This window comes from Ruditapes philippinarum, unplaced genomic scaffold (genome assembly GCF_026571515.1).
Source record: "Ruditapes philippinarum isolate M1 unplaced genomic scaffold, ASM2657151v2 ctg1299_1_1_1_1, whole genome shotgun sequence".
Lineage (NCBI taxonomy): Eukaryota > Metazoa > Mollusca > Bivalvia > Venerida > Veneridae > Ruditapes > Ruditapes philippinarum.
The window spans coordinates 199,466-226,394 of record NW_026859549.1 but is presented as its reverse complement, the minus strand read 5'-3'; the positions used below and the strand labels follow the sequence as shown (position 1 = coordinate 226,394).

The following is a 26,929-nucleotide window of genomic DNA, read 5'->3' as shown; positions in this document are numbered from 1 at the left end:
AATGATTTTTGTGCCTTAATGTCTAGGCCTGGTTCAAAAACCAGTATGCCATAATAATAATAATAATAATAATAATAATAATAATAATTATGATATGCTTTAATTCATAGCTTAACGAATGCATATCACGAAAGCATACTAAAATGCATATAAAAAGCTGGCCTCCTAGTGGCATCTTTTATATACAAATTGATAACATTTGAATGAATACCGGTTAAGGATAACGTCATGATAATGGCGTTGTTGTAACAACAAGTGCTGTTGTTATAAATGTTGTTGTTTTTGCTAATACCTCTGTTGCTACTATTGTTGTTGCTAATATGTAATTGTTGTTAATACTTGTACTACTGCTTCTCATTTTGGCGTTGTTATACCTGTACTGCTGCTATGCCTCTTATACTGTTGTTGATGATATATACTTTAACTTCATTTGTTGTAACTGACTTTTGTTGTTGCTACATGTACTGCCGTTGTTGTTACTGTTATAAAAATTGAAATTGTTGCCAATTTGACAAAATGGAGACCAAGTCATGAAAATTTAGCGCCAACTCAAATTAGTCAAGGTAATTGGGTTCGAATGTTACTTAAATTTTCTTTAATATGTTCCGCTTCTTTATTCAATGTTTGTCATTTACATTGCCATAATGTAAAATATAAAACTAATTACCTGGACAAATTCGAACGGGAGATATAAATGTTTATAACTCGATCACCATTTGTCAAATGTGCTCCTTTAAACCAAGTGTGAAACCACTTCACGTCCTGTCCCTTGTATGCACAAGGAAGTAAATAACTGATGTAAAACTGTCAATATCAAAATCACAACGGACTAAATACAGGTATTTACGACACTTTAATATTTATCCACTTAACGTGATATCAACGAAGCATAGAGGTAACACGGGGATATTGTCCTGATTGTTTCGGGGCAACGTGGTAATAAAATCAGAAACTAAAAAACGTATAAATATAGAGAGAGATAAATGATAAGTTAATAAATTAATTAATTAATAAACTAATCAATAAATTAAGTAAGTAGGTAAGTAAGTACATAACAAGTTACTTAATTACTTACTTCATTAATGATTTTTTTTTTAATTCAGGTAATTAATTTACACGATATCATAAAAAAAGAAGTGAGCTCGTGGTAAGAAAACTAATTTGGCAACAACTTTAAGTTAACTCAGGTGATAAAATGATAACTCGTGGCTACCAGCATGTCACTTCTGCGCTTCCGTAGTAATCTCTTTTAAATATTTGTTGCATTTTGATTAGTCAGCAAGTTGTTTGAAATCTTTAGGTATCGATATAAACATTTGAGCATAATGTGGCATGCATAAGCATGATATCTTTCTTTGTCTATATTGGTTGAATTTTGTTTTTATCTACATTGATTTAATTTCTTTATCTCTTTATCTCTATTGATTTAAATTCCTTTGAGTTAAGCGGGACATTAAATTGTTTTCTGTTTATGTATAAAGTTAGACATTTAATAATCAAATAGAGTGTTCAGGAATATATAAAATAATCGAAATTTAACTAAACATTTATCGTAAGTAGATCTTACATATGCTTGCCATTTTATTTAAAACAATACTTTATCATATAATACTTTGTCAAATTATGTTCTAAAAGACGTGTTAATAGTTTAAGTAGGTTTGCAGCGAACTTGCAACACCGTGGATTTATAGTCAGATTAGAAGATGGCACATCATGCATATATGTATTCTATGTTTAATGAGGGTCCATCCGCCCGTTAAGGCAATCAATGCAGTTTTCTCTGTCGAGTACGGGCACGGACATGTCACCAGTCATGCCCTTAAAGGTTTTATTTTGAAGCGCAAAGTGGTAATAATTTATCTCCATGCAATTTCAACGGAGTGATACGCCGAAGATAAGAATATTCAGCTAAAAGTAGGTCACTGTACGGCGGCTAATGAGAATTCAAATGTACAGTAACCTGAGGAAGACTGCATAGCCGTGAAGTGTCCGGGGTTTCTACTCGAAATAGCTACATGTCAACACTGTACAATATGGGCGGCTCGATTGTCAATAAGCCCACAAAGCCTTATCAACATATTATCTAAAAAAATAATGAAAGAATTGGCTTACCTGTTGGAAATAAACAATCACATTAATGTTCTTAACATACCAAATTCACCCACATGAATTAGCTTGCCGGCGTGAATATAGTTAGTTTTCACGTTAAATATATTTTCTGCTTTAAATAATGTAAATACATGTATATCCATCCTTCTAAAATAAAAAACGGCATAATTATTGCGACCATTTATAAGATTTAACATGTATATAAGTATATAAAGACTTACAAAGCAGTTGCGGATCAATGATTTTGTAGCTGCCCCCCCCCCCCCCCCCACTCAAAAAACGACAACAAAAAACAAATAACAAACAAAAAACTGAGCAGGAACATGCCATTGCTGATGTAGGCTAACTCGTATTGTGGATAGTTATGTCCCCGCAGAATAAAACTTTTACCTTGGCTATGAAATTACAAAAATCACACGTCTGTTCTATACCAACATGCTGCCTAACAAAAATATTAAAATATTACCTTAAGCATTTTGATCTCATTTCTGTGAACAAGCTCGAAAACCAGAAAAAATCGGAAAGGAAATTGAAAGTAATGATCATACTTAAATCATGTAAAATCAGTCATGCCTATTTAACAAACGCCCTTGTGCCCTGCTTAGTATTTCAATTATTATTTGTTTTCATGATATAGGGTTTTTACCAAAAACCGATAAAATTGTCTATTATCAAAATTACAAAGATTTGCTTTACATTTGTTATTTTGAAAGGCGATATAATGATTTACGCTTGATATCCCTTCAATATAAGTGCACGCGTGCAAACAGTGCACAAGCACACACGCAGTATTTCTCTTAATACCTAAAATATTAAAATACCGATTTTATGACAGATACAAGTTTTCTATTATTACAATCGCACCATTTTTTTGGAATAGAAAACAGATTTTGGTTTTTCATAGGAGGTGTCTACTCTTGCATAGGTTTTTTTGTCATTTCATTTTAAGGGAAAATGGATAAACTAAATTACTGAATTAAACTCTTTTGTCTGATTTCAAGGTTTATTTTTTTGAATATGAGGTAACATATATTTCATTTTCTTTACTCTTTCTAAACTTCTCAACATTTGGTAAGCTACAAAAGCTTCTCACTATGCTACAGGCTAGGTTTTACACAAGTGTAAAACAGTTGAGCACTGCATACAGATAAGATGTTACTGTGGCTAATGTCTGTTTAGATCTGCCCAGTTGTGAAATGGAAACACCCATTCTAGCACCTATCGATATACTGGAACAGGACTGACACACTTAAGTTATGCTGTAGGGAAGCTAACCAATAAATGAAACATGAATATGACACCACGAGTCTTTGGTATATATAGACAGTGTTGACTCGCTCTCACGAGTATATACCTGTAGTTTAAATCAGGAATGTTTTCAGATGGCACGAACCTAAATGAAAAAATTCTTATCTGATAGACCTCGCCATGTTGTCACGAAATGAACTCCTCTTTGTTCGTTTAAAGGATATCTATAGTGGGAGCAGACACACATTATTGTACTAACACTACAGTATCACATAATAATTTAACATGTAATTGACATTAAATGCCATTTGTATGACGTATATCAAGCCATTGCCGAACATATTCACTCTAAAACATGTGGTGCTTATCGTTTAAAATTAGAAATCGCATTTCTTTAAAATTGTGAAAGCTAGTCGATTACTGGCTGTTTGATAGGTCACAAGAAGGTGACCTCTTATTTGTGTCCGTCAGATCCTAAAACCTAGCTTTAATAGGAGCTGATTTTAAAAAGATTGAGTTTGAAAAGTACATTACATTATATTCTTTCTAATAACAAAGGACCAAAAGAGAAAGACCATGTAATTAATTGATATTAATCAATATAATGTAAGATAATGAAAAGATAATATGTTTAAAAGATAAAAAGGTACAAAAAATGTTTAGAGGGTATGAGATCAGTGGAGACCCAAATCGGATTTCTTGTCATATAGCGACCTGGTTTTGTACCATGGGTGATTTTCTGAAAGGCTAATCTTATTTGGTAAGCCTAATCCAAATTAGTCATTATCGTACCGATTATCACTTTTTTGATTTCCTTCATTTAGACTTCGGACAATTTAAAGGTAAAGTTGACTTAAAGCGTATTTAACATAAAAGCGTAATTATTGAAGCGCTTTAGCAATTATTCTATCTAATGATTAATAATATTAAATGTTTTCTTGAGATTCAAATCTAAAACTTTGATTTATCTTTAATTTTAAAATCTATATTTTAATTGCTTGTATTGTCATATTAAATTTTGTAAAATAAAATTAATACAATCGATATTACAGTAACGTTTCCTTACTCTTTTTTTTCGTTGCACATTTTAGTTAAACACTTTAGGCATTTCTCTTAAACGAGTTCGAAAGAACGACAATTATGTAATTGTAATAACTTGTATGCATTACAGTATACAACAAAAAAGTGTGTAGTTCATTTCTAAAATGAATAAATATCTATTTTTAAAGATGAAACTCATTCTCAAACGCACAATGTAGACCAATAGGAGGGAGAATAACATTTAAACTAAGATACTTTTATATTCAAGTTGATTGGAAAATACGTTTCAGGTAAGATCCTTTTCAAATCTCTTGACGTGATATTTCTTATATACAATTCTCTTTAAGACAAACGCTGTTGGTATTTCCATTAAAAATTGATGATTTGTTAGAATCATTGGATACTTTCATTATGTACTGAAACCTCCCCTGTATATAAGTGCTGAAATATACAAACATAAAAAACAGGATAAAAGTATATTTAAATGTATTGAAAGATTTTATTTATTGCAATATTTTGTAAAAAGATAATATTGATGGGGGTTAAACCAAAAGTAGTGAAATGACAGTTAAAATGCATAAGGGGTCGCCCAACGAAATCACAAATAATATCGGGTATGGCCACTTTCAGCATGAACGACTGCCTGGCATTGTAAGCGCATTGATTGCGGCTTGTGGAATGTTTTTCTGTTTCTTAATTAGGGCTTGTATTAGCCAAATAACGTTTGGCGGTTGAATATGGCGACGTCTATCAATCTGGCCCAAACTATCTCAAAGGTGTTCAATGGGATTTAGATTAGGGCTTTTAGCAAATTAGTCATTAATAAACGCAATGTTACTCGCCCGGAGGAAATTCAGTGTCTCTAGGCTAAGCTGTATCGACATAACTTTCATTTAACCTACGGTAAACTCGAACCCTGTCATCAGCTCGATGAATGGAAAACCTAGGCTCGTCAGAGAAAATATCGCTATCCAATTGTTGTCTTAGTCAGATTGGTGTGTACGTGCCCAATCAACCAATTTACACGGCGATGTTGCCTAAAAACTTAGCCAATGCTATTGTCGACGTCCTTGTGCCTACTTTTGCGCAATTGATTGCGCACAGTTTGGGCAGATCTACGGTTGATATGTGTACCTGGGATGTAAGCAGCAGTAGCTGTAGCAATTTGTAAAATATTGCATAGGCGGGTGTTCCGACTGTGGCAATCTTAGGCACGCGTAATAATGTTCCTGGATGTTTCTACATTGCAGCCCATTGGGCTGTGAATCAATCCCTGCAGCTCATTCACAGCAGTTTAGTTGGATTAAGGTGGCCAGTCAAGGTGTTCAGTACACTCTCTCTCTGCAGGTAGTCCTTGATAACCTAGACTCCTATGGGCACTGAGTGTTGAAGTCATCATCTACCATTGGGCAGTCATTTTACCTCTTTTGTAGAAGCATTAAGTATGTCACAACGATTATGCGTTGCAGGCCTGGATAATCAAGAATCGGTTTTTAGCTGCTTTCGTCAACCTTTGTCTGCCTCAGCTTCTTTTCCCGACAGTTATTCAAATTGTTGGTATATTGTCAAGGCTTTAGTGATAATTGTTTTGTGTACACAAAGCGGCACACCCATCCCAGGGCACCACTGCTCTACTATCTCTACATTCCTCCACATCTTTGCACCCCTGAAATGCAATCTTATCAAAACGTTTGTCGGAATGAACAGTATAAAAAGTCTAAGCTTTGATGACTATAAATTTCTTATTAAAAAACTAAAAAGGTAGTATTTTTTCTAATTCATTTTATGTATTCACATATATCATTCATATGGCTTTTGTTAATCAATTTCTCTTTTTTAAAATAATTTTCTTTTTGCACAATCTTTACGTATTATGTATAGGGAGAGACTAATTGTCTGTTTCAGGAAGGAAATACCAAAGAGAAAATGGCTGCCAAGGTAAGTCATAATAAATTTCATATATTCCTGTATACTTCAGAATGTCTGCATGGTAAGGAAAATAACAGTGTAAGTCAATTTCGCAAAATTAGAAGCTTTGTTATTCTATTGAAAAAATGTTGGTGGTAGTTAGTATCATACCTAAAAAACTATTTTACATTGATGCTATTGCATGTCTGCGAGATACATGCTCCAATAGCGTATTTATTTATGCAGGATATAACATAATTTTCTGGAATATTATATTACATTCATATTATACTCATTTAAAATTCAATCAACATTTTTTTTAATGTTTGATAAGAACCTCCATGATATGCCCTTTAAAGGTTTTTATCATTAAATTAAATATTTTTGGAAAAAGTGCGGTCACACCATAGGGGCCCTTTTGAAAAAAGTACACAAGTTGACCTCTATTCGGTGAATTGCATACCAAATGATGGTATAAATATATAATGGCAGTGAGCAAGAGCCGCAATGTGCGTTCAAAGTGTCGATGTTCAGTGTGTCCTGCAATTCACATTAATTCACGCAGCTGGCTGCGCTCTTCATCGACACACGAGCCGAGTAATTCACCGCATAGAGTTGTCTCTGATTTCTCAACAGGTATCGAAAGCCCGCGCATTACAAAAAGAGTCATTAGCAACGCCAAATGGACCTCTCGAGATCATAACGAAAGTATGAATGAGACAGAATCAGCTTTTGCTGAGGCCATTCCCAACACTCAGATGGTTCTCGGTATGTCTCGGATAGGGTTCCGCTTTATGCATATTATACAAAGTACTTTAGAGACTTTCTTTACCTACATTTATTAAGCTTGTACTTAATCATTTGACAAAGTCATCGCAAAGCAGTAGGGGTTGCCTGCTCGTTTAGAAAACATATCGTATTTGTTTATATAGAATGAAATCTGAACTGACAACAGAAGTATGCATTTAAAAAGGACACAATACTATGTTCTCATAACGCTTATATATTTTAGAATAATCGTTAACAATCGCACATTGTCATCTATGTCGTGGATATTGTAAAATACTAGATGCAGATACACGCTATCAGGCTACGAATGATCTGGTTGTTATGGCAAATGTTATGAAAAGAAAACAGATATGCAAGTCCCATTATAATGGTGCATTTATAAACTGATAAAGTATAAAATGTAAGGTTATCAATTTGTTTGCCCAACCATTAAATGTATGGATATTTGCTTAATATCTGATTTTATTTATATAATTCAGTTGAATAAGACTATAAATAATGTCGAAAATGCAAGGATGCAAGCAAAGCCATTGCGCATGCTCAAGTTTATGTTTTCATGATATTGACGCCGCACGCCTTCGGATTTATTTTAATTGTATGAAAACTTTTTAAAAAATGTGTAAGCATATGCAATCAGCGTGCAAACCAAGCCTTGTGCATTTTATCACAGAGAATAGCTATAACTCGTGACAACTCAAAGAAATGTATGTGTTTTCGTTTTTCCGTCAGTGATAAATGATTAAATTAGTAATTTTGTCTTATTTTGAAAATTGTATGCAAAACCTCAAATTGATTGTAAAAATGTAAGCAGTTCTTACATTTAATTTTATTCTTTTGAGTGGATTACTTATTTATCCGTGAAATTACATTTGATGTACTGAATTTCTCAGTGAAAATTATCTTGTGAACTTTAAAAAAAAACAGTTTTGAGAATACCATTTTTAAAGCTCTCTCGATGAAATAAAATTGCATCTTATAACTAAACTAAACAAATATATCCTCTATATAAATGCAATTGTCACCTGTTTGACATTGAAAATTTATCTTATGCATCTGAGGTTGTCCCCCTTTAAGACAATGTATACACATATCACATTTATACGTAATATTTTATAACTTGAGGACATCATCAGATCTCTTGTTTACACTTCAGTGTAACTTTTAAATCACAGAAAGAAGTTTGCGATAAGTAGATAATTTGATGTCTATATTTTAATGTTAAATTGATGATGATGACATCATCAAAATAATCACCCACGTTTTTGTTTAAATATTATATCTCTTTTTAGCCTAATAGTTAATAATTGAAGTTAATCCCCTTTTTGTGGTAAAAAGACACAGTTTTATAGCGTTTTCCCTTTTTAAGTATTCTGTTTAAACTAGCTTATATGCTGAGATTGTTTTTGAACCGAAAGACAGCTGAATGTTTATTATTTCAAACATAACACAATTTTTAGTCTGTTCAAATGAATTGTTATCCTTTTCTGGTCCTTCGCGATCCGTGAGTCTTGAAAACTTACTACAAGATAAGCCCATAGCAGAGGACAAAAGGGGATCTGCATTTAATCCTTAACAGGCCATTAACAAAATTTGTAGGATTTTTTTTTTTTTTTTTTTTTTTTTTTTTTGTAATTTGTATTCGTTGCTCTCTGTATTTCTATTTAATATGCAGAATTTTCTCTTATGCCGTTTGAAACTTGGTACTTTGTGACAGTTTGTATTCAAAGTTCATCGGGAGTGCGAATGTTTGCACATTTCTTGAAATATAAATAAAATTTGATTACTAAGTTTTAATTTATGTCATAAGGTTTATTTTGTTCATCTGAAGCCCGCGTTCAATACTACCTTTAAAACATGATCACATAACTCGATGGATTTGATAAATAAAATGAAATAGAATGGATTTAAAGGTAAGATTAATTTATTTGAGCTGTGACTATTTTGCATAAGATATACAAACACAAAATTGTAGGGGTTTCTTTTTTTATTATCTGTTTCTTTATTTCTTTTTATCTAAACTTACCAAGGTATAAGTTCAATCAAGGTTAGCTTTATCAATATATCACCATTACTCGGATTTATGTAATTGATGATATTAACATTTCGAAGTGATTTAAAGCAACACGCTCCAATGTTTGTATTATAATACTTTTAAACGGTCACTACAAATTGTACGAATGCGCTTATCTTTAGTCAGATGTACAAAATTTGTAATTAAAAATAGCCGTATAAATTCAGTAATTAAAACAGCCGTATTAATTTAGTTATCATTAATAGCCGTATAAATTTAGTAATGAAAAATAACTGTATGAATTTAGCAATTAAAATAGCTGTATATGTTTAGTGATTATTAATAGCCGTATAAATTTTTGTTTTGTTTTCATTAACAATTAAGTAGGCCGGCAACACAAACATGTGTTTATTGTATGATATACTTTTGCACAAATCTCAAATACAATTCCTGCTTAGTTTTACTTAGTTTGTATTATTGTGCAACCAATATATCTACCATGTGTAAACATAACCATGTGACATGATATATTGTGTATATATATTTGCATGACGATGTATCATGTACAAGTCTCAAATAAAATGTATGTTCTGTTCAGTTCTGTTTATGAAATCGACATAATGTTCACTAAAGCGGTAACATCATCGTAACATAAAGCGCACATAAGTTTAAATATATATCAAAATATAAATTTTAGAATGAAAAAAAATATTTACATCTTTACCTTTCGTTGTTGATATATATCAACATGTACGATCATTAAGAAAATGGAAGTTATACAAGTAAATAAATTGAAATATTACGCCTTAATGCATAAACGATTTGAATATTTGTGAAAACCTATCCCACATGACACGGTTTAAGTGTATTTTATTACATCAGTTAAATTAAAGCAAATTGACGTCACATTTTAATGTAATCGAGGTAGTTGTAAATTGTTAGAGTATCCCAAGTTTATCGCTGGTAAATAACACACTTTTGACATTCTGATTTTGTTGCAGGTAATTTTTTGTTTAAAATTTCATGACTACATGAAACATGATTTTATTTTTCCATTAACTTCTTTATTTTTTCATCAATTTGTTGAATGACTTATTATTATTATTATTTTACATATTTTTATCATTTATTTGCTCAGTATTTTACCATCTCTTTATTGTCCATCATCACCTTTTCGGTAGTTTTTTTTAGAATAATATCGATTCCTTTAATTCAGAGTTAAATAAGCAAGTTGCTCAAAGGGAGGAGATAATGTGACTATGTTCCTTTTGTCTGTTTCAGGAACGTTATAACAACAAGATAGGAAAAATGACAAAGAGGGTAAGCTAAAATATTGCCTTATGTTTATAGTTCAAAGTTACCGGAAAATTATTAATATTTCACTTCATTTTAAATATGTATGAAATTTCATTAGAATTATGCATTTTTACTTTCTACTGCTTTGTATGCATCATAATATTATTCTAAAAGCAACACCATTGTTACTTTTTAAATCAAATTATTTTCATAAAAAGTAGTAGAGGCCATGTAATGAAATTGACGTCAGGTATATTATAAAGTGTATAAAGCAATAGATCGTATGCAAAACATATTGTTTGAATTTAAAATATATATATATTTATATTTCAAAATGCTTGTGTGAAATAAATATGGTAATTTATTGCCTTAAAAGCGAATGGCGCTCGCAAAAAAAATCATGCTTAATGGATAAAACCCTACTTTAAATAGCCAAATAATATTTTGTTCCAGAACATTTATTTTGTTTACGTACATTATTCATGTGTATCTAAAAAAACTTACAAAGAAGTATTGATATTTTCCGTAACTGTAAAATATTCTATTCATTGATATATTTTAAAAACGTAGGAATTTTTTAAGATAGAAAAATATATTTGACACTATTAATGGCGTTTGAAACATTGATATAAAAATGTCAAATTTTTGATTATCTTTATTTATAATTTGTCTATTTAATTCTTTATGAATACTTTTAAATGTGATTTTGTCCCTAAAATAAATCTAGTTTTGTTCATCTCGGTCAGTTTGTTGAATCATTATCATATATGTTTATATGATATATATATATATATATATATATATATATATATATATATATATATATATATATATATATATATATATATATATATATATATATATATATATATATATATATATATATATATATATATATATCGTGGGAATTTTACCTGTGTGACCTACAATGGGGCTAGAGTAGTTGATTATATATTGACAAGTCAAAATAACTTCATTACTCATTGCCAATTTCGCGGTAAATGACTTCACTACTTATTCTAACCATGCACCCATATCTTTCTTTTTTAAAATAAACTCAAAATTCAGTTATGACAGCTGTAGTTATAAGGAAAAGTCATTCTATAAGTTTGATAATAGATACAGGGAATTGTTTACACTCGATTTAACTAATAGCATACAGTCTTTATTTAAATATTTTAAATACAGAAATAAGCGGTGACGGAGATGTTGATACGCTTACTTCTATGTTTACGGACTTTTTGTGTACGCACGGCGACAAGTATTTTAAAAGATCATCTCACGAAACGTCAAATATCTGTAATCAAGTACGTAAAAAGACTAAATATGACACATATAAAAAAGCAGTTACGCAATTTAACCTAACGTTTTCGGATGCAGATAGGGTTTCAATGTATAACGCAAAAAAGGATTATAAATACCAATGCCGAAAATCTAAAAATTCTTTTAATTATGCACTAGGCCGAAAAATGAACCAATTACGAAGAAAATCTCCCAGGGAAATCTGGAAAATGTTTAAACATAATAAAACAAGTAAATCTGGAGAAAATATATCTAATCAAGAATTTAATGACTACTTTAAAATTCTTATGGGCGGTGATGTTCAGTGTGATGATGAAGGATTTGTACGGAATTTGAGGGAGTTTGATACCGATTTAAATCGACAAGGTAATAATGAGTTGTTGGACTTGCCAATATCTGATGACGAAATTTGTAAAGCAATAAACAAGTTAAGGTAAAATAAATCACCTTCAATTGATAATATTTTATATGAGTATTTCAAGGTAGCTGCCACAATTTTAGTTAATCCTTTGAATTTATTTTTTAATTAAATTTTAAATTCTGGCAAGTTCCCTCGTGCTTGGTCCACTGGAGTAATTATACCTATATATAAAAAAGGGTACCAGTCTGATTCAAATAACTATAGGGGCATCGCTATAACCAGTTGATTTGCAAAACTATTTACTGTTTTACTAAATGAAAGCTTAAAAACATGGGAAGAAGTGAACAACGATTTAACTGATGCCCAATTTGGCTTTAGGAACAACTATAGTACTGTAGATCCTATTTTTATTTGAAACGCATTAATTCAAAAGCAACTTCTGAACAAAAATAAACTGTACTGTTGTTTTGTAGATTATAAAAAAGCTTATGACTCTATCGAGAGAAGTAGGCTATGGTATAAATTTATAGAACTAGGATATGTGGTAAATATGGTAAATTTCTGTCGGTATTAAGATCAATGTACAGCGAAGTGAAACTTTGTGTAAAACATTTAGGGAGCCTATCTGACTTTTTCAATAGTAATTTATGTTTGTTCCAAGGAGAAATAATTTCGCCGATTTGCTTCTCTTTATTTTTAAATGATATAGAAATGCAATTACAGGAAAATTTTGACCCTGGAATAAATATTGATCAAATTGCGATATATTTGCTCCTATTCGCTGATGACGCGTAATCGTCTCTGAAACAAGTACTGGGTAACAGAAATCACTAGATAGTTTATATTCTTATTGTTGTAAATAGAACCTTACAGTTAACATAGAAAAAACTATAGTTGTAGTGTTTAGGAAAGGGGGGAAGTTAAGAAGAAAAGACAAATGGTATTATAATAATCACGAAATTGAAAAAGTCAAGTCTTTTAATTACCTAGGCGTTGTATTCTCCAGTGGAGGGTCTTTTATGCAAACAGCAAACACATTAGCCGGGAAAGGGTTGCGATATCTAGATTCTTTGTGGGCTATTGTTCGTAGTATGAAAGTTCCAATAAATATATTGTTTAATCTTTTTGATTTGTATGTACTTTCTGTTTTAAGTTATGGTGCAGAGGTATGGGGTTGTATAAATTCAGAGGTAATAGAAAGAGTACATAAGAAATTTTGTAAATGGATACTAAATGTTAAGCAATCTACACGTACTCTAGCACTCTATAGTGAGTTAGGTAGATTTCCACTCAATATAGAAAGACATGTTAAAATGGTTAAATTTTTTCTGATGATTAATACCGTCAAGTCTGAAAATTGCATACTTAAGGCGGTTTTACAAGATCAAATCAAAAGTCTAGAGCTAAACGAATCAATAAAAAATTGGGTCTTATATATACGCGATATCCTTCAGTCTTCTGGTCTACGTGAAGTCTGGTTATATCCAGAATCCGTTAAAATAAATGTATTTGTTCCGGTCTTACGTTGTAGGCTTAGAGATATATACATAAGTAATTGGAGAACGGGGTTGCAGATGTCAAGTTCCTTAAATATTTTCCGGGAGATTAAAGTTACATTTGAGCAGGCAAATTATATCAGACTATTGGAAAATACAAAATTTAGAAACGCACTGGCTAAATTACGTCTCTCTTCACATATTGTTTTAAAGCTTTCAAATTAAGGGATTCACTATTGTAATTATAATATAAATGTCGTTCTCAATCTTAAATCATTCCTTTTTTGTTATTTTTTTATTTTTTTATTCCATGTAAATTTTGAGTATATATAAATATATTTCTTCCTTTGTTACATTCTCACGATATATGTGTTAAGGAAATAATAATTCATGTATTATATGTAAAATCTTCCATGTCATACCAATATATATATGTTCTTTTTTTTCATTGTTAACGACGATGGGCTTGTAATGCTTAAGTCAAATAAAATATCTGTTCTGTTCTGTATGTTCTTTATTTATTTATATTTTGTCTCTACTTTTAATCAATCAATTTATTTATTTATTTATTTATTTATTTATTTATTTATTTATTGCATTTGTTCATATATTGTCTTCCCAGTATTTTACCTTTACATTACTGCCCATCATCTATTCGGTAGTTTCTAAAAATAATATTGTTTCGATTGTTTTTAATGTTAAGTTTAATTAACATGTTGCTAAAAAGGAGGAGACTGTCATGGGTTTTTTGTCTTTGTTTAAGAAACGTAACATCAAGAAAATGGCAGCGAAGGTAAGATATTTTATCAATGTTTTTATTTTTTTTTGTTACACAACTAGAAATAAATGATATGAAAAATTAATTTGAAATTATTACCGGCAAAATTACATGCGTGATTGGTAAACGCATTGACAAGAACTTAGTAAAGTGCCATGCATTAATGAGGTTACTATACATTATTGTGTACAAAAGTCATTTCTATTGGACGAGTGCACAGCTGTTGAAACTGAATTGGAAGAGGCGCTAGCGCCGCGACTAATATAGATATTGCAGCTTTGAACGAGTCCATAAGAATCAATATTGTTCTCAACAATGTATTAATACGTCTTTATTTCGCATCACCGTTTTGTTTACATTTAGACATACCTTCAGTTATAATAAGGATTTGATATGGAGTTTTAAACGACTTGCTGGTGTAGAATATGTATTCGGTACAGATGATTTGGACGCTGAAAATGAAAATGAGGTTGTATCAGGTACAACATGCATTTGAGTGATGGTTATTATTTCCATTGGAACATCACGCGGTGCAAGCATTGACAGATCATTTATTATATTTTTATTATCGTTGCTATTACATTATTTAGCATACGACCTATTAAATATTACCTGAAATATCTGAAATGTTTTAAATGTTATTGAATCTGTTTTAGAATTGGTTTAAAAGTAAGATAATTTGGTTTACCAAGTGATAGCTAAATATACAACATATGCATCTTTATTTAACAGGTTCTAAACGATCCTATCCACGGTAATATAGAGTTACATCCCTTGCTGGTGAAGATCGTTGATACACCGCAATTTCAACGTCTTAGGTTCATTAAGCAACTTGGTGGCGTTTATTTCGTGTACCCCGGGGCATCACATAACAGGTTCGAGCACTCCATCGGGTATGTAGCATTATTTTGTTTTTTTAGCCACAAGTATCGATGTTTAAAGTTAAATAACACATTCGGAAACTTCTCAATATTGATACAACATTTTGGTTTAAGTTTGTTCCAGTCACATGATGATTAAATTACGCCATGAATTTATAATGCTTTTGCAAAATGTAGCTAATGAAATTTCAATGGAAATAGTAATATGAGAAGAAAGTCATTAACGTATTCAATTTGGTAAAACATTGTGTTCTAAATTTGCTGGTTTTACATTCAACAAAGCAATTTTATATATGTTATTACGCGATGAAATTCGTGCACGTTTAAATAAAAGGAAAACGAAGATGAAATAAGGCATTCAACAGCACGGGCAGGTGTTTGGGAAAAAAGTTCGGATCTTACGTCGTAGTGTAGTAGGATTTTGATTGTAATCAGTATCATCCTTTAAGCAAATGATGACTGTCTTTCATCAATTAACTAATTTACAGACTATTAATGGAAAAAGGCAACATTTTGTTGTTGCGATTCACATGAAAACAAAATTATATATTAAATGTTTCCTTATTCCCCACCCCCATTTTGCCCCATTAAAATGTTAAGTTCCTATTCAACTTACAAAATAACAGACAAAAAAAAAACAACAACAACATTATCGATACCATCAAAAACAGCATGGTGATATTTTTAAGTCAGCACCTTTCAGAATAAGATCATTATGTTTAATCTAACTACTAAAATACGACTTTTGTATTTTTTATTTCGTAAACAGCGTTTGCCACTTAGCCGGACGCTTTGTTCGAGCTCTTCAAGACGAAAACTCAAAAGTTCTCGGTGTAAAGATAACAAATAAAGATGAACTTTGTGTTGAAATTGCTGCATTGTGTCATGACCTTGGTAAGATATGTTTGTAACTTTATAACATTTTGAAGCATCATTATACGATAGTAATTTATGAAAGCTGAGGTGGAGTATAATATGTTATCATGACAAAATACAAAATAAAGATATATTGAAAACATTCAACTCTTAAATTTTCAGCAATAAGTTTGCTTAAATGAGTGTTTTGGAAATAAAAAGCTGATTTCTATGCTACTTATTTTCAACTGTGTCGTTTCACTTTGATTTTGTACAGGACATGGTCCGTTTTCTCATCTCTTTGATATGAAAATTATTCCCAAATTGTGGGAGAAAAAGAGAGATAAAAAAGAATGGACGGTAAGTATACATTCACAAACTTATCATAGACTTTATTAACTTACAATTTTATTTTCACTGTAACAAATATGTATTTACATGGCAACGGATTCAAACAAGCAGATGAGCAGATGATAAAGAATTCTTATAGAATATTCGCTTCAAAATTGTTTGAAAAATGAGTTTATATTGCGAAAAAATGCATATGACTTTAATATTATTTTAATTTTTATTATTTTTATAACCAAGTGTCGTATAAGTTATAAATTGCACATATCATGTTACCTGTTCATGTATTATCTCTAACAAACATAGTTCTACATTATTTAGGTTAATTTTATACTTTTAACAAAAACAGTTATTAGACTTATATCAAAATGTAATGCCCCATGAAAATGGAAATTCGGGTATGCAAATTGCATTGTTCCGGCTAGGTATTAGGTAAAACACAATGTGCTATTCTGTTCTGGAATAAAGGAGAAATCAGATCTGAAAAGTCAGTTGAGTCAGTTCCACAAGTATTCTCAAATACAAAATGTGTCGTACGCCTAATTATCTTATTATGAAGTTAAAAGTCATATAGAGACAGGTGCCTTCATTTGAAGTTAATTTCAAGCCACACTTTGAAATATCCTGAAATAATTTGGCAAACATGTTTACGATTCAAAGATTAAATTTTGAGTTCAAGGAGCAAGTATGTTAAGATCTAACCAAAAAAAAAAGAGTTAATACAGAATGCAGAAGCTGAGCAGCATGGCGTCTGGACCTTGCTTCTAGACCTTAACGTTACTATATCGATAAGAATTTTGAAATTACTGGCCAGAAATGAATGTTAACTAGCATAAAGCGTTGTGACGACATAATATTCAGGTCCCTAAGCACAAAGCTCAAAGTCACAAACAGAAATCAAATGCCTAAAATTAAAACTATTTTCATGTCTTGTCAATAACATTATCGTTTAGATTGATTTTTGAACACATCAATTGGTAATCTCTCTTGTTTTAAAACCCTTTATAAATGTCAGTGTTTCACATTGGTGCTTTTGATACACACTTTCAATTTTGCTAAAGTTAAACAGCCGCCAAAATCTAATCAGTTTACAGTTATTTCATAAATAATTATAGCAACACGAAGAATTTAGAATTATGACATGATATTTTTATTTGAAGCATGAACAAGGGTCCGCTGATATGCTCGATTACATGTTAGAAGATAAAAAATTAAAAAGCATGTTCAAAAAAGAAAAAATCTATGCTAAGGATATAACATTCATCAAAGAAATGATTGTTGGAACACCAAAAGAAGAACGCAAAGGAAGAAGAGAAAATAAATGGTTTCTCTACGAGGTAAACTATTTTTCCACAAATTCAAACCATGTCTTGTAATAAACAGTGAGATATTAAAAAAAAATTGTCATTTTGTTTGCTTAATATTTTATCTAAGACCAAATTTGGCAAATTCGGAAAGATTTATTTATTTATTTATTTATTAATTCATTTATTTATTTATTTATTTATTAGAAATTTGTATCACCCTTTTTGTTAAAATTTTTAAAATACTGAGTTTACTCTAAAATTACGGAATAATGTTCATAGCAAAAGTGTCCTTACAGATGCCACCTGATTTATAATCATTATTCTGCAGAAATACAGTTCATTGATTTGACAAAAAACAGTATATACAAAAATAAACAATTGCAGATAGTTTCAAATAAACGAAATGGAATTGATGTCGATAAATGGGATTACTTCGCACGTGACTCTCATATGTTGGGTATTGGGAACAATTTTAACCACAATCGTTTAATATCATTCTCGAGGGTTATAAAGGCTAAAGGAGCAGAAGGGAAGAAAGAACAACAGATTTGCTATAGAGACAAAGTAAGAATTATTGCAATTATCTTTTGCTCCCCCCCCCCTTTCAGTAAAACATTTTAATAAATCATTGATAATTGAATGATAACATTGGTGTCTCTTTTCAAAAATTAAAGGAATGGCATTATAAAAAATGCCATCATTTAATTAAGTGTAACGTTTTTTAGATTATATTCAGATCCCGTTTCCACCGGGGACGGTAAATAATTTCATGCCTGTAAGCGTCCCATCTCGCTTATCTTTATTACCGGTTATAGCCAAAAAATAAGCACGGAAGAGGGACCAACTATATTTGCCATTTATTCAAATCACATACACATTTAGTTAGAATAAAGGGAAGAAACATCGGTTTTTGTTCAGTTTTAGTTTAAATTGGGTTATTTATTCATTATATATTTCATTGAATAAGTTTTTGAAATCAGATATAATGTCGCCAAAGCCTATTATTATTTTACATGAATTATTGATTCTAAACGTTTTAAAATATTTTATGAATCCCATTGGAGTTGATAATTATGTTTGAAAAAAAAATCGAAAAATCCATTAATCCTGCATGACAGCATAACTCCAGGCGGAATATCTGAACCCCCCCCCCCCCCCCCGAATAATTTCTTTAAATGATATGAAAAAGAAAATATTAGGTTAAATGAAGTCAGTTATTTCTTATATACTAAAATGAGTGTTTAGAACAACTATAAATGGTTATATTTTATATTTTAAGGAAGCTACAAATCTGTATGATATGTTTCATATCAGAAATTTACTCCACCAACGAGCGTACCAACACAAGACAAGCAACAGCATTGAAATCATGTATGTATTAACGAAACGTTACCACATTTTTATTGATAATATACTATACAAAAAGATATATATTTTAACATTGGCATTCTAACATAGAAGTTAAACTGACAATGTCAATACTGGACTTGCATCGCAAAGTAAAAATATTGAGACATAACTGTTTAAAGAGTTATTATTTAGTTAATTACTGAAAGATTTGAAAGAAATAATTTATCAATATTAACCATTAACCTGTTACACTAAGAACCGGAAGTGAGCCTTTGCTTCCGGTTACAAAGAACCGGAAGTGAGCTTTCGCTTCCGGTTAGTCCGATCAGTCTACAATTTCGTACAGAAAGCAAAGAACACGGGAGTTGAACTGGCTTGAAAAGGTCAGAAACAAAAGCTTTTATATTATTTTCATCGTTTTTGTAGGTTATCCGAGGCTTTGGTACTGGCTGACAAGTACATAACGTTCAAGGGCAAAGACGGGTAAAACTGTTTTTTTATTATTATTAATATTATTTTCTTTCTTTCTCTAGCGTTCTTGGCAAGAAGATTTATAACTTTGAATCAATTAAAATTTTAATAAAATGCATACTTTAAAGTAGTGCAATTTATCGTTTCACGATGCGATCATTTGAATAGTGTGTGACTATTTTAAATTCTTTCAGAATGTTTACTATGACTCAACCTTATGATATCATTAATTTTGACTGGTTAATTGGCGTAAGTAGGGTATGAAATTACTATACTGAAGCCGATTTTTTAACAATTCAAATTTTCTTGAAAGTTATAGATGTAATGGTTCCGTAAAATATTAAGCAAATTTTGCCATAAAATCCCCTTTCCCTTGGCGTATGCCTCAGTCCGACAAAATTCGTTATATTGGCGATATAGTTCTGTGTCATTTAGGAAAACTAGAAGAAAAAGGAACAAGCAGTTCGATGTACACTTTTTTATCTTTGTTGAAACATCATTTTCGTTTGACTGTTGGAGGACCTATTTCACCTTAAAGAAATAGTTTTTTTCAAATCGGAACTAAATATTTATAACAAGATAAGAATGGAGGCAGCAGATTTCACTTTCGATCAGGAGATGGTATTTACAGCAAATGTTCCCTATTAACCATTAGTGTTGTTTCTCTTTAATAAACTATTCTTGGTCATGAGTAGTTAAGGGTGTTGAACGTCTTACTTCAAGGTAGAAAGAAAATATAAAAAACCCGAATTCTTTGAATTGAAAATATTTTAAGTACTGGGTGGTAGTCCTATACTAAATGTATATGAGCATTACTAGAATTATCTTGGAGTGGTTCAATTTCTTTGGAAGCTTCTCATTTTCTATAACCTTTTCCGAGCTGATTCAATCAATGAAAAGTTTAGAACAAAGTACACGGACTCATCGAATGGACTATGACCAATCTGCATCGTTGCCACCTCGACAAACGAACCATTTGTCCAAGAGTTACGTGTGTCCGTCAACCTGTAGTAGTAATTTATAAAACATATTTCTTCGCCATGCCAAAACTTTATATCATTATTGTTTCTTATGTTCGTGCTCTATTCTCTTAAAAGTGCGTGTTTTAATCTCATTTCATAATTCATTTCAATTGATTTTCAGAAAGAATGTTCGCATGTCCGATATAGTTAATGATATGAAAGCTTACACACTTCTTAACGATGGCGTCATTCATATAATCTTAGGCAGTAATAAGAAAGGACTAGAGAAATCAAAAGAAATACTTAATAGGATTTTTAGACGAGATTTGTACAGATTTGTCGGCGAGAAAAGGTTTCCCGGAGGGACTTTTGGAGAAAAGGTACGCGTAAATACTTCTAACTTAGTTACTAGAATAATAAAAATATTTAATAAATTTTTTACATGTTTTATGGATTATTTTTTAGAATATCTGGCTCTTTAGGAGAGTGGGTGATTGACTAACAACTGATGATAACGCGAACATAAAAAAGCTAAGTAATAACTGTCATTCCTGAAATACTCTGTAACACTAATACGAAAGTTATAATAGTAAACATATGTTTAACAAATATTTTTCTCCAAATGCACAGACCATAGATATTTGGACCGTAAATCCACTTTGTGATCATCTTTCCCTAGGATTTACATTTTTATTTCCTTGTGTTTTAATGTTGCACCTTGAGTAATGACAAAATGAAACTAAAATGATCAATCCAAGGCCACCATGTTCTTCTTGTGCACTTCTTGGTTGTCAAAAACGTGACACAGATGTAACACATTTTTGTCTACGTGGCTGCATAGTAAATTGCACAAATTCTATAAGTTCAAAATTTTAATTTTTTTTAATCGAAACGTTTGTGTTTTGAAATATTATTATATTTAAATTTTGGTTTAGATGGTACAAGTTGTTTTTGCTTATATTGTATAAAATTAAAGATTTTGTATAGTAAAATCGTCCTAAAATGACCCTTAAACGAAGGTTCTAGAAATAAAAAACTTATCCAGAAGTAAGTCTCGATGTTTATAAGCGCCTTGCTACGGCACTACATTTAGTATGTTTAACATTTCCGCATGTAATATGTATAATAATGTTGAATAGATGTATATAAAATAAAAACGTGCGGGCCTTTTAGAAAGCATCAACTTTGTTTTGATTTAAGTGTACTATTCAATTAAGGAAATATTATTCTTGTTTGCACAGCGGTGATGATGGTTGACAATTGTATTCTGATCTAGTTTGATTGCTATTTATTTAAGTAACCATTTTCAAGGTAATTATATTCTGCACATATATTTTAAAAATCTTTACACTGTCCAGATTATGTTGTTAATGTCTCCATAACAAAACACGGACATAGTCAAAATTTTCAAATTATTTCCATTCTAAATGTATGCTATACAAATTGTGTTTTTCTTCAGGATGTGAAAAGGAAAAGAGCTGTTGGAAAGAACATTAAAAAGGAAGACGATGTCAAGCGCGACATTAAGGAAACATTGGCTGGCAATAAGAAGTTTCAAACATTCATGTCTAGAATAGATGATATACATGATGATCCCGTTGTTATAGATGTTAGTATAATAATTTCCCTCATTCAAAAAAAACTTCAAAAACACCATTATAATTAAAAACGAATGGCTGCAAAAAGGAGAGATTTTTTTTATTTTCATTTCAATTGCTGACAATCAAATTGAATAATGTCATTGAAAAGAGAATATTCCTTGGCAGCACGCTCAATGTCCTTGCTTTTATTTTACCGACCATTACATTATAACATTCTAACGCTGCATGCTGCAATACGTTTAAAACTTTTAAAAGGACAATACTTTATGCGTATGTAAACCATTAGATAGGGGGCTTTTTTGTTCTGTTACCAACTTTCAATTATATAAAACATGCCTGGATATTGATCTCAGAGGTAGCATTAAGTATGATCATTTTGAACAGCTTGGCCGGATGTATATATCTTTTAGTTTTGTTTGATAAAATATATTCATAAGGAGGTAAGAAATATACTTCTTCTGCCAGTTATATCCTCAATTGTATGAAAATAGAACATTTTCCTGAGATGTAACTCTTAGTGAGGTTCTGTCATTGGGAAGTCCTAACATTTCCTAATGTAAATATAGGGTAAAACAATCAAATACTAATAAATAAATAACATTTTTACTAAGTAACAGCCCGAAATAGAGGAGTAACTATCACTGACTGTGACATTTCATGAAAGGCGATTCTTTTCTCAAAATAGGATTCTTAATGAATTCATTTATTCTCTAAGGGATTGTAAGATGTAATAAAAATAAATAAAACGTTACGGTTTAGTAGATTTTGCCATAGCTCTAGCTCGCTTTAAGGCTTTGTCTAAGTCACTTTAGGAATTCTTTAGTAGATTACATTCTCAGGAAGTCCTTATAACTATATGACAATTTGGTTGAAGACAGGCACATACGAGAAGTTATAACATTAACTTTGTTGTATAATAAAAGAATTTTGTAATGCGTGAAGTGCCGCTCTGAGATTTTCTGTAGCTGTGCTATTTTGACATTAAATATCGTATGTGATGACGTCATAATGTCCAGTTTAGTTTGTGACATCATAATATCTGGTGATTACATGAGCCAAGAACATAATAGGCGATTTTTTCCAACTTTTGAGATATGATATATAATAAGCAATATCTTTCAGATTGTCGAATTAAACTTTGGTAGCAAAGATAGGGACCCAATAACCAACGTTAAATTTTATTCGAAAAATGATCCAAACAATGCAGACTCAAAGGACAAGAAAGACGTAAATATTGTTTTGTTTTTTACTTATCAATTCATAAAGCAAAAAGATGTTTGTCTTTGAGAGATGTAAAATCAAGTTATTATTTTATCAGTATCATTTTTTTTTAAATTTCTTTACCTTTTAATATCAGTTATTCTCAAAAATTAGCAAAAGCATTTTTGAAAGCAGAATGGGCCAGAGGAACGAGTAAGCAGGATCCAAACGTTCTTATGTTAAATAGCTTAAACAAAACAATAGCTACTACAATAAAAGAGGCAATTCTCTAGCAAAACCATTAAGCTTATTCAAGATATCGTGTCTCTGTCATTTTAGGTTTCTCTTCTGCTACCAGAAGTTTTCAATGAGCAGTCCGTCCGTGTGTACTGCAAGGAAGATAGGTATTTCAAAGCTGTTACAGAAATGTTTGAAGAATGGGCTAAAAGTACGCCAAAGAGCCCAAAGAAACAGAAAACCGTTTAAAGCTGTTCAAAGCGTCATCATGATTGATTGTTCTATGCTCAAAGAATGCCACCAGGAATGCACGTAACCGACAAAAAAAAAACAAAACAAAAAAAACATTTTAGATATTTTTTTATTTGTCTAATACCCCAAATGAGTATTCTTGAATAGATTTATTATAGATAAGAGTTTGTTTGGTAGACTTGCCTTACGTACCCATTTAGAATGTTTTTGAAGTGTGTAATTTCACAACATTTTGTAAGTTTTCAAAACTAATGCTGATTTATATATAGTTATACACTTTTGTTTAGAATTAAGAAGTCCGGGGTCTGCTATTTTAAATTTATTGTGTTTTCATGAAGCTCAGCTTGCACAAAGGAGTTGGTAATTTTGGTGCTTCGGTACCAACATATGCATGACAATAGTCTTCTTCTTGAATGGAATAATCGTGTAAAAAAATATCTCGTGCAAACCTTGTCATGATTTTTTACTTTGATGTTCAAACGTTTAGATATTCAAAATACAGAAAACCTTTTCTAGCTTATAGTTTGTGAAAAGCTTGATGACGAGTTAAGGTTTTTTTCAAAAAATATTCTTGGAAACAGTATGAATATATAGTGTCATTAAAAGAATTGGCAGTTTCTTTTTAAGAAAAGACCAACTTTATTCGACCTGTAATAGGGAATGCAGCTTCCCGTGCACAGTTTGTACATTGTTTAGATTATATTCAATTTAGACATATTTAGAAAGAATTTCATAGATTTCAATTATTTTCTGCGATAAAAAATATATGTAAATCCAAGATGAGCATAGTATATCTTATATCATATTACGTAATCAATTACGTTATTTTAATATCTGTCAAATCATTGTTATTTATTAGTCAATTTTGCAATAAATTGATTATTTATCAGACAAGAATGTAACATATTTAATAACATATTATTCTATCATTAAGATATGTGCCTATGTATGTATATCCATAAGAAGATTACTATTTGATTTGAGATATGATTTAATCTTTAAATTTTCTATGAATTTGCTAGGAAATGTGACAAAATATTAATATATGAATATTTAATATAAAAGTATTAATTATTTATTTTCAAATGATTCAAGATATTGCTTGCTTTTTACATTCCCCATTCTATGTACCGATTCAATCAACTGCGGGGTTTTAAGCAAAGAATTTTAAGTCGATCACATAGTTTAAACATATTTATCACGGAAGCCAATGCACACGACTATTGAATCGCTCTTACGGTATGTAAGTGTTAACTTATAGGTCCGTCAATGAAAAATGACTATTTTTTAACTATAAATCGTTCTTAGTTTGGATATTTGATAAATAGAATATTATATTCGTGTAGATTTAATGCTAAATTTATTTTACAATAGTATGCTCACCAGAAGCTCGCAAAATATTATTTTATTCAAAAAATTTAGTATTAAATCTACATTAATTCAATATCATCTATTAATTTTAGTAGTGAAGAGAGATTGATATCTGGATTTCATCAGGCTTTGCTTGTGTGATAAAACGAAGCATGGACCTGTTTCCTAAAAGGACTCAAACCATCGATTCCTAGTTTTACAGAAGACATTTATTTAAGTCATTGTTCTCCGTTAAGTGTTCAACAATGTTACAGACATTGTGAAAACATAACAACAGAATAGAAAAGAAAACCAGAACCCCTAAAGAACGCACAAACCGGCAAAACTGTAAATATTTTAGACTCGGTTGTATTGAGGTTTTTCATGGACGGTTGCGGAAAAGCAACGTTCTGTCCTTGTCCCCTAGCACCAGCTAAAGCGGTTTTTAGCTCACCAGAGCCGAAGGCTCAGGGTGAGCTATTAGTATCAAAGGGGGATGCTCCGGCGTCAATCGTCCGTCGTCCGTTGTCCGTCGTCATGCGTCAACAATCGTCTTCTTCTCTGAAACTACAAGGCAGATTTACTTCAAATTTGGTCTGTAGCATCCTTGTGACAGTCACACTTGGATTTGCTCATGTCATTCCAATTGGCCCCTTTTAGGGGTCAGCAGAGCTAAAAATAGAAAAACCTTTAAACATCTTCTTCTACAGAACTAATTGATTGATGATCACCAAACTTTGTCTGTAGCATTCTTAGGTAGTCTTTTATCAAATTTGCTCATATTATTTTGATCAGCCCCTTTTAGGGGTCATTAGGGCTAAAAATAGAAAAACCTTTAAACATCTTCTTCTACAGAACTAATGGATGGATGATCACCAAACTTTGTCTGTAGCATTCTCAAATTGTGTTTTATCAAATTTGCTCATATTAATCTGATTGGCCCCTTTTAGGGGCCGCTTAAGCTAAAAATAGAAATACCTTTAAATGTCTATTTCTACAGAACTAATTGATGAATGATCACCAAACTTTGTCTGTAGCATTCTTGGGTAGTCTTTTATCAAGTTTGCTCATATTCATTTGATTGGCCCCTTTTAGGGGTCACAAGGGCTAAAAATAGAAAAACCTTTAAACATCTTCTTCTACAGAAGTAATGGCTGGATGATCACCAAACTTTGTATGTAGCATTCTTTGGTAGTCTTTTATCAAGTTTGCTCATATGAATTTGATTTGCCCCTATTAGGGACCGCTTAAGCTAAAAATAGAAATACCGTTAAATGTCTATTTCTAGAGAACAAATTGATAGATGATCACCAGACTTTGTCTGTAGCATGCTTGTGTAGTATTTTATCAAGTTTGCTAATATTATTTTGATTGGCCCCTTTTAGGGGTCACTAGGGCTAAAAATAGAAAAACCTTTAAACATCTTCTTCTATAGAACTAATGGATGGATGATCACCAAACTTTGTATGTAGCATTCTTTGGTAGTCTTTTATCAAGTTTGCTCATATGAATTTGATTGGCCCCTATTAGGGGCCCTTTAAGCTTGAAATAGAAATACCTTTAAATGTCTATTTCTACAGAACTAATTGATGGATGTTCACCAAACTTTGTCTGTAGCATTCTTGGGTAGTGTTTTATCAAGTTTACTCATATTAATTTGATTGGCCCCTTTTAGGGGCCGCTAATGCTAAAAATAGAAATACTGTTAAATGTCTATTTCTAGAGAACTACTTGATGGATGATCACCAAACTTTGTCTGTAGCATGCTTGGGTAGT

The 26,929-nt window shown here is 31.2% G+C and overlaps 1 protein-coding gene and 1 pseudogene across 5 annotated transcripts; one reads left to right on the top strand and one right to left on the bottom strand.

Annotated features, from left to right (window-relative positions):
* The first annotated feature begins 1,429 nt into the window (after positions 1–1,429).
* LOC132756915 (deoxynucleoside triphosphate triphosphohydrolase SAMHD1-like) lies at positions 1,430–24,892 on the top strand. 5 transcript variants are annotated; one of them, XM_060748059.1, is made up of 16 exons: positions 1,447–1,552; positions 4,587–4,688; positions 6,304–6,336; positions 10,388–10,426; positions 14,325–14,354; positions 15,072–15,232; positions 15,990–16,114; positions 16,353–16,435; positions 17,584–17,760; positions 18,115–18,294; positions 19,010–19,101; positions 19,507–19,563; positions 20,695–20,893; positions 21,973–22,122; positions 23,237–23,341; positions 23,654–24,892. In XM_060748059.1, the coding sequence occupies exons 3-16, from the start codon at positions 6,325–6,327 to the stop codon at positions 23,798–23,800; spliced, it is 1,557 nt and encodes a 518-aa protein (XP_060604042.1). In that variant the 5' UTR covers positions 1,447–1,552; positions 4,587–4,688; positions 6,304–6,324; the 3' UTR covers positions 23,801–24,892. The 5 variants fall into 5 exon arrangements, with proteins under 5 accessions (XP_060604041.1, XP_060604042.1, XP_060604045.1 ...); XM_060748058.1 differs by lacking the exon at positions 4,587–4,688 and having other exon boundaries at positions 1,430–1,552; XM_060748062.1 differs by lacking the exons at positions 1,447–1,552; positions 4,587–4,688; positions 6,304–6,336 and adding an exon at positions 7,641–7,799.
* On the bottom strand, positions 6,781–6,923 carry LOC132756927 (5.8S ribosomal RNA; annotated as a pseudogene).
* Positions 24,893–26,929: the final 2,037 nt, after the last annotated feature.

What these genes read in the sequence shown, in the direction of transcription:
- LOC132756915 (XM_060748058.1), top strand. An exon ending in AGGTTCGAGCACTCCATCGG is followed by an intron (nt 15,233 to 15,989) that starts GTATGTAGCATT and finishes TTTCGTAAACAG; the next exon opens with CGTTTGCCACTTAGCCGGAC. An exon ending in AGATTTGCTATAGAGACAAA is followed by an intron (nt 18,295 to 19,009) that starts GTAAGAATTATT and finishes TTATATTTTAAG; the next exon opens with GAAGCTACAAATCTGTATGA.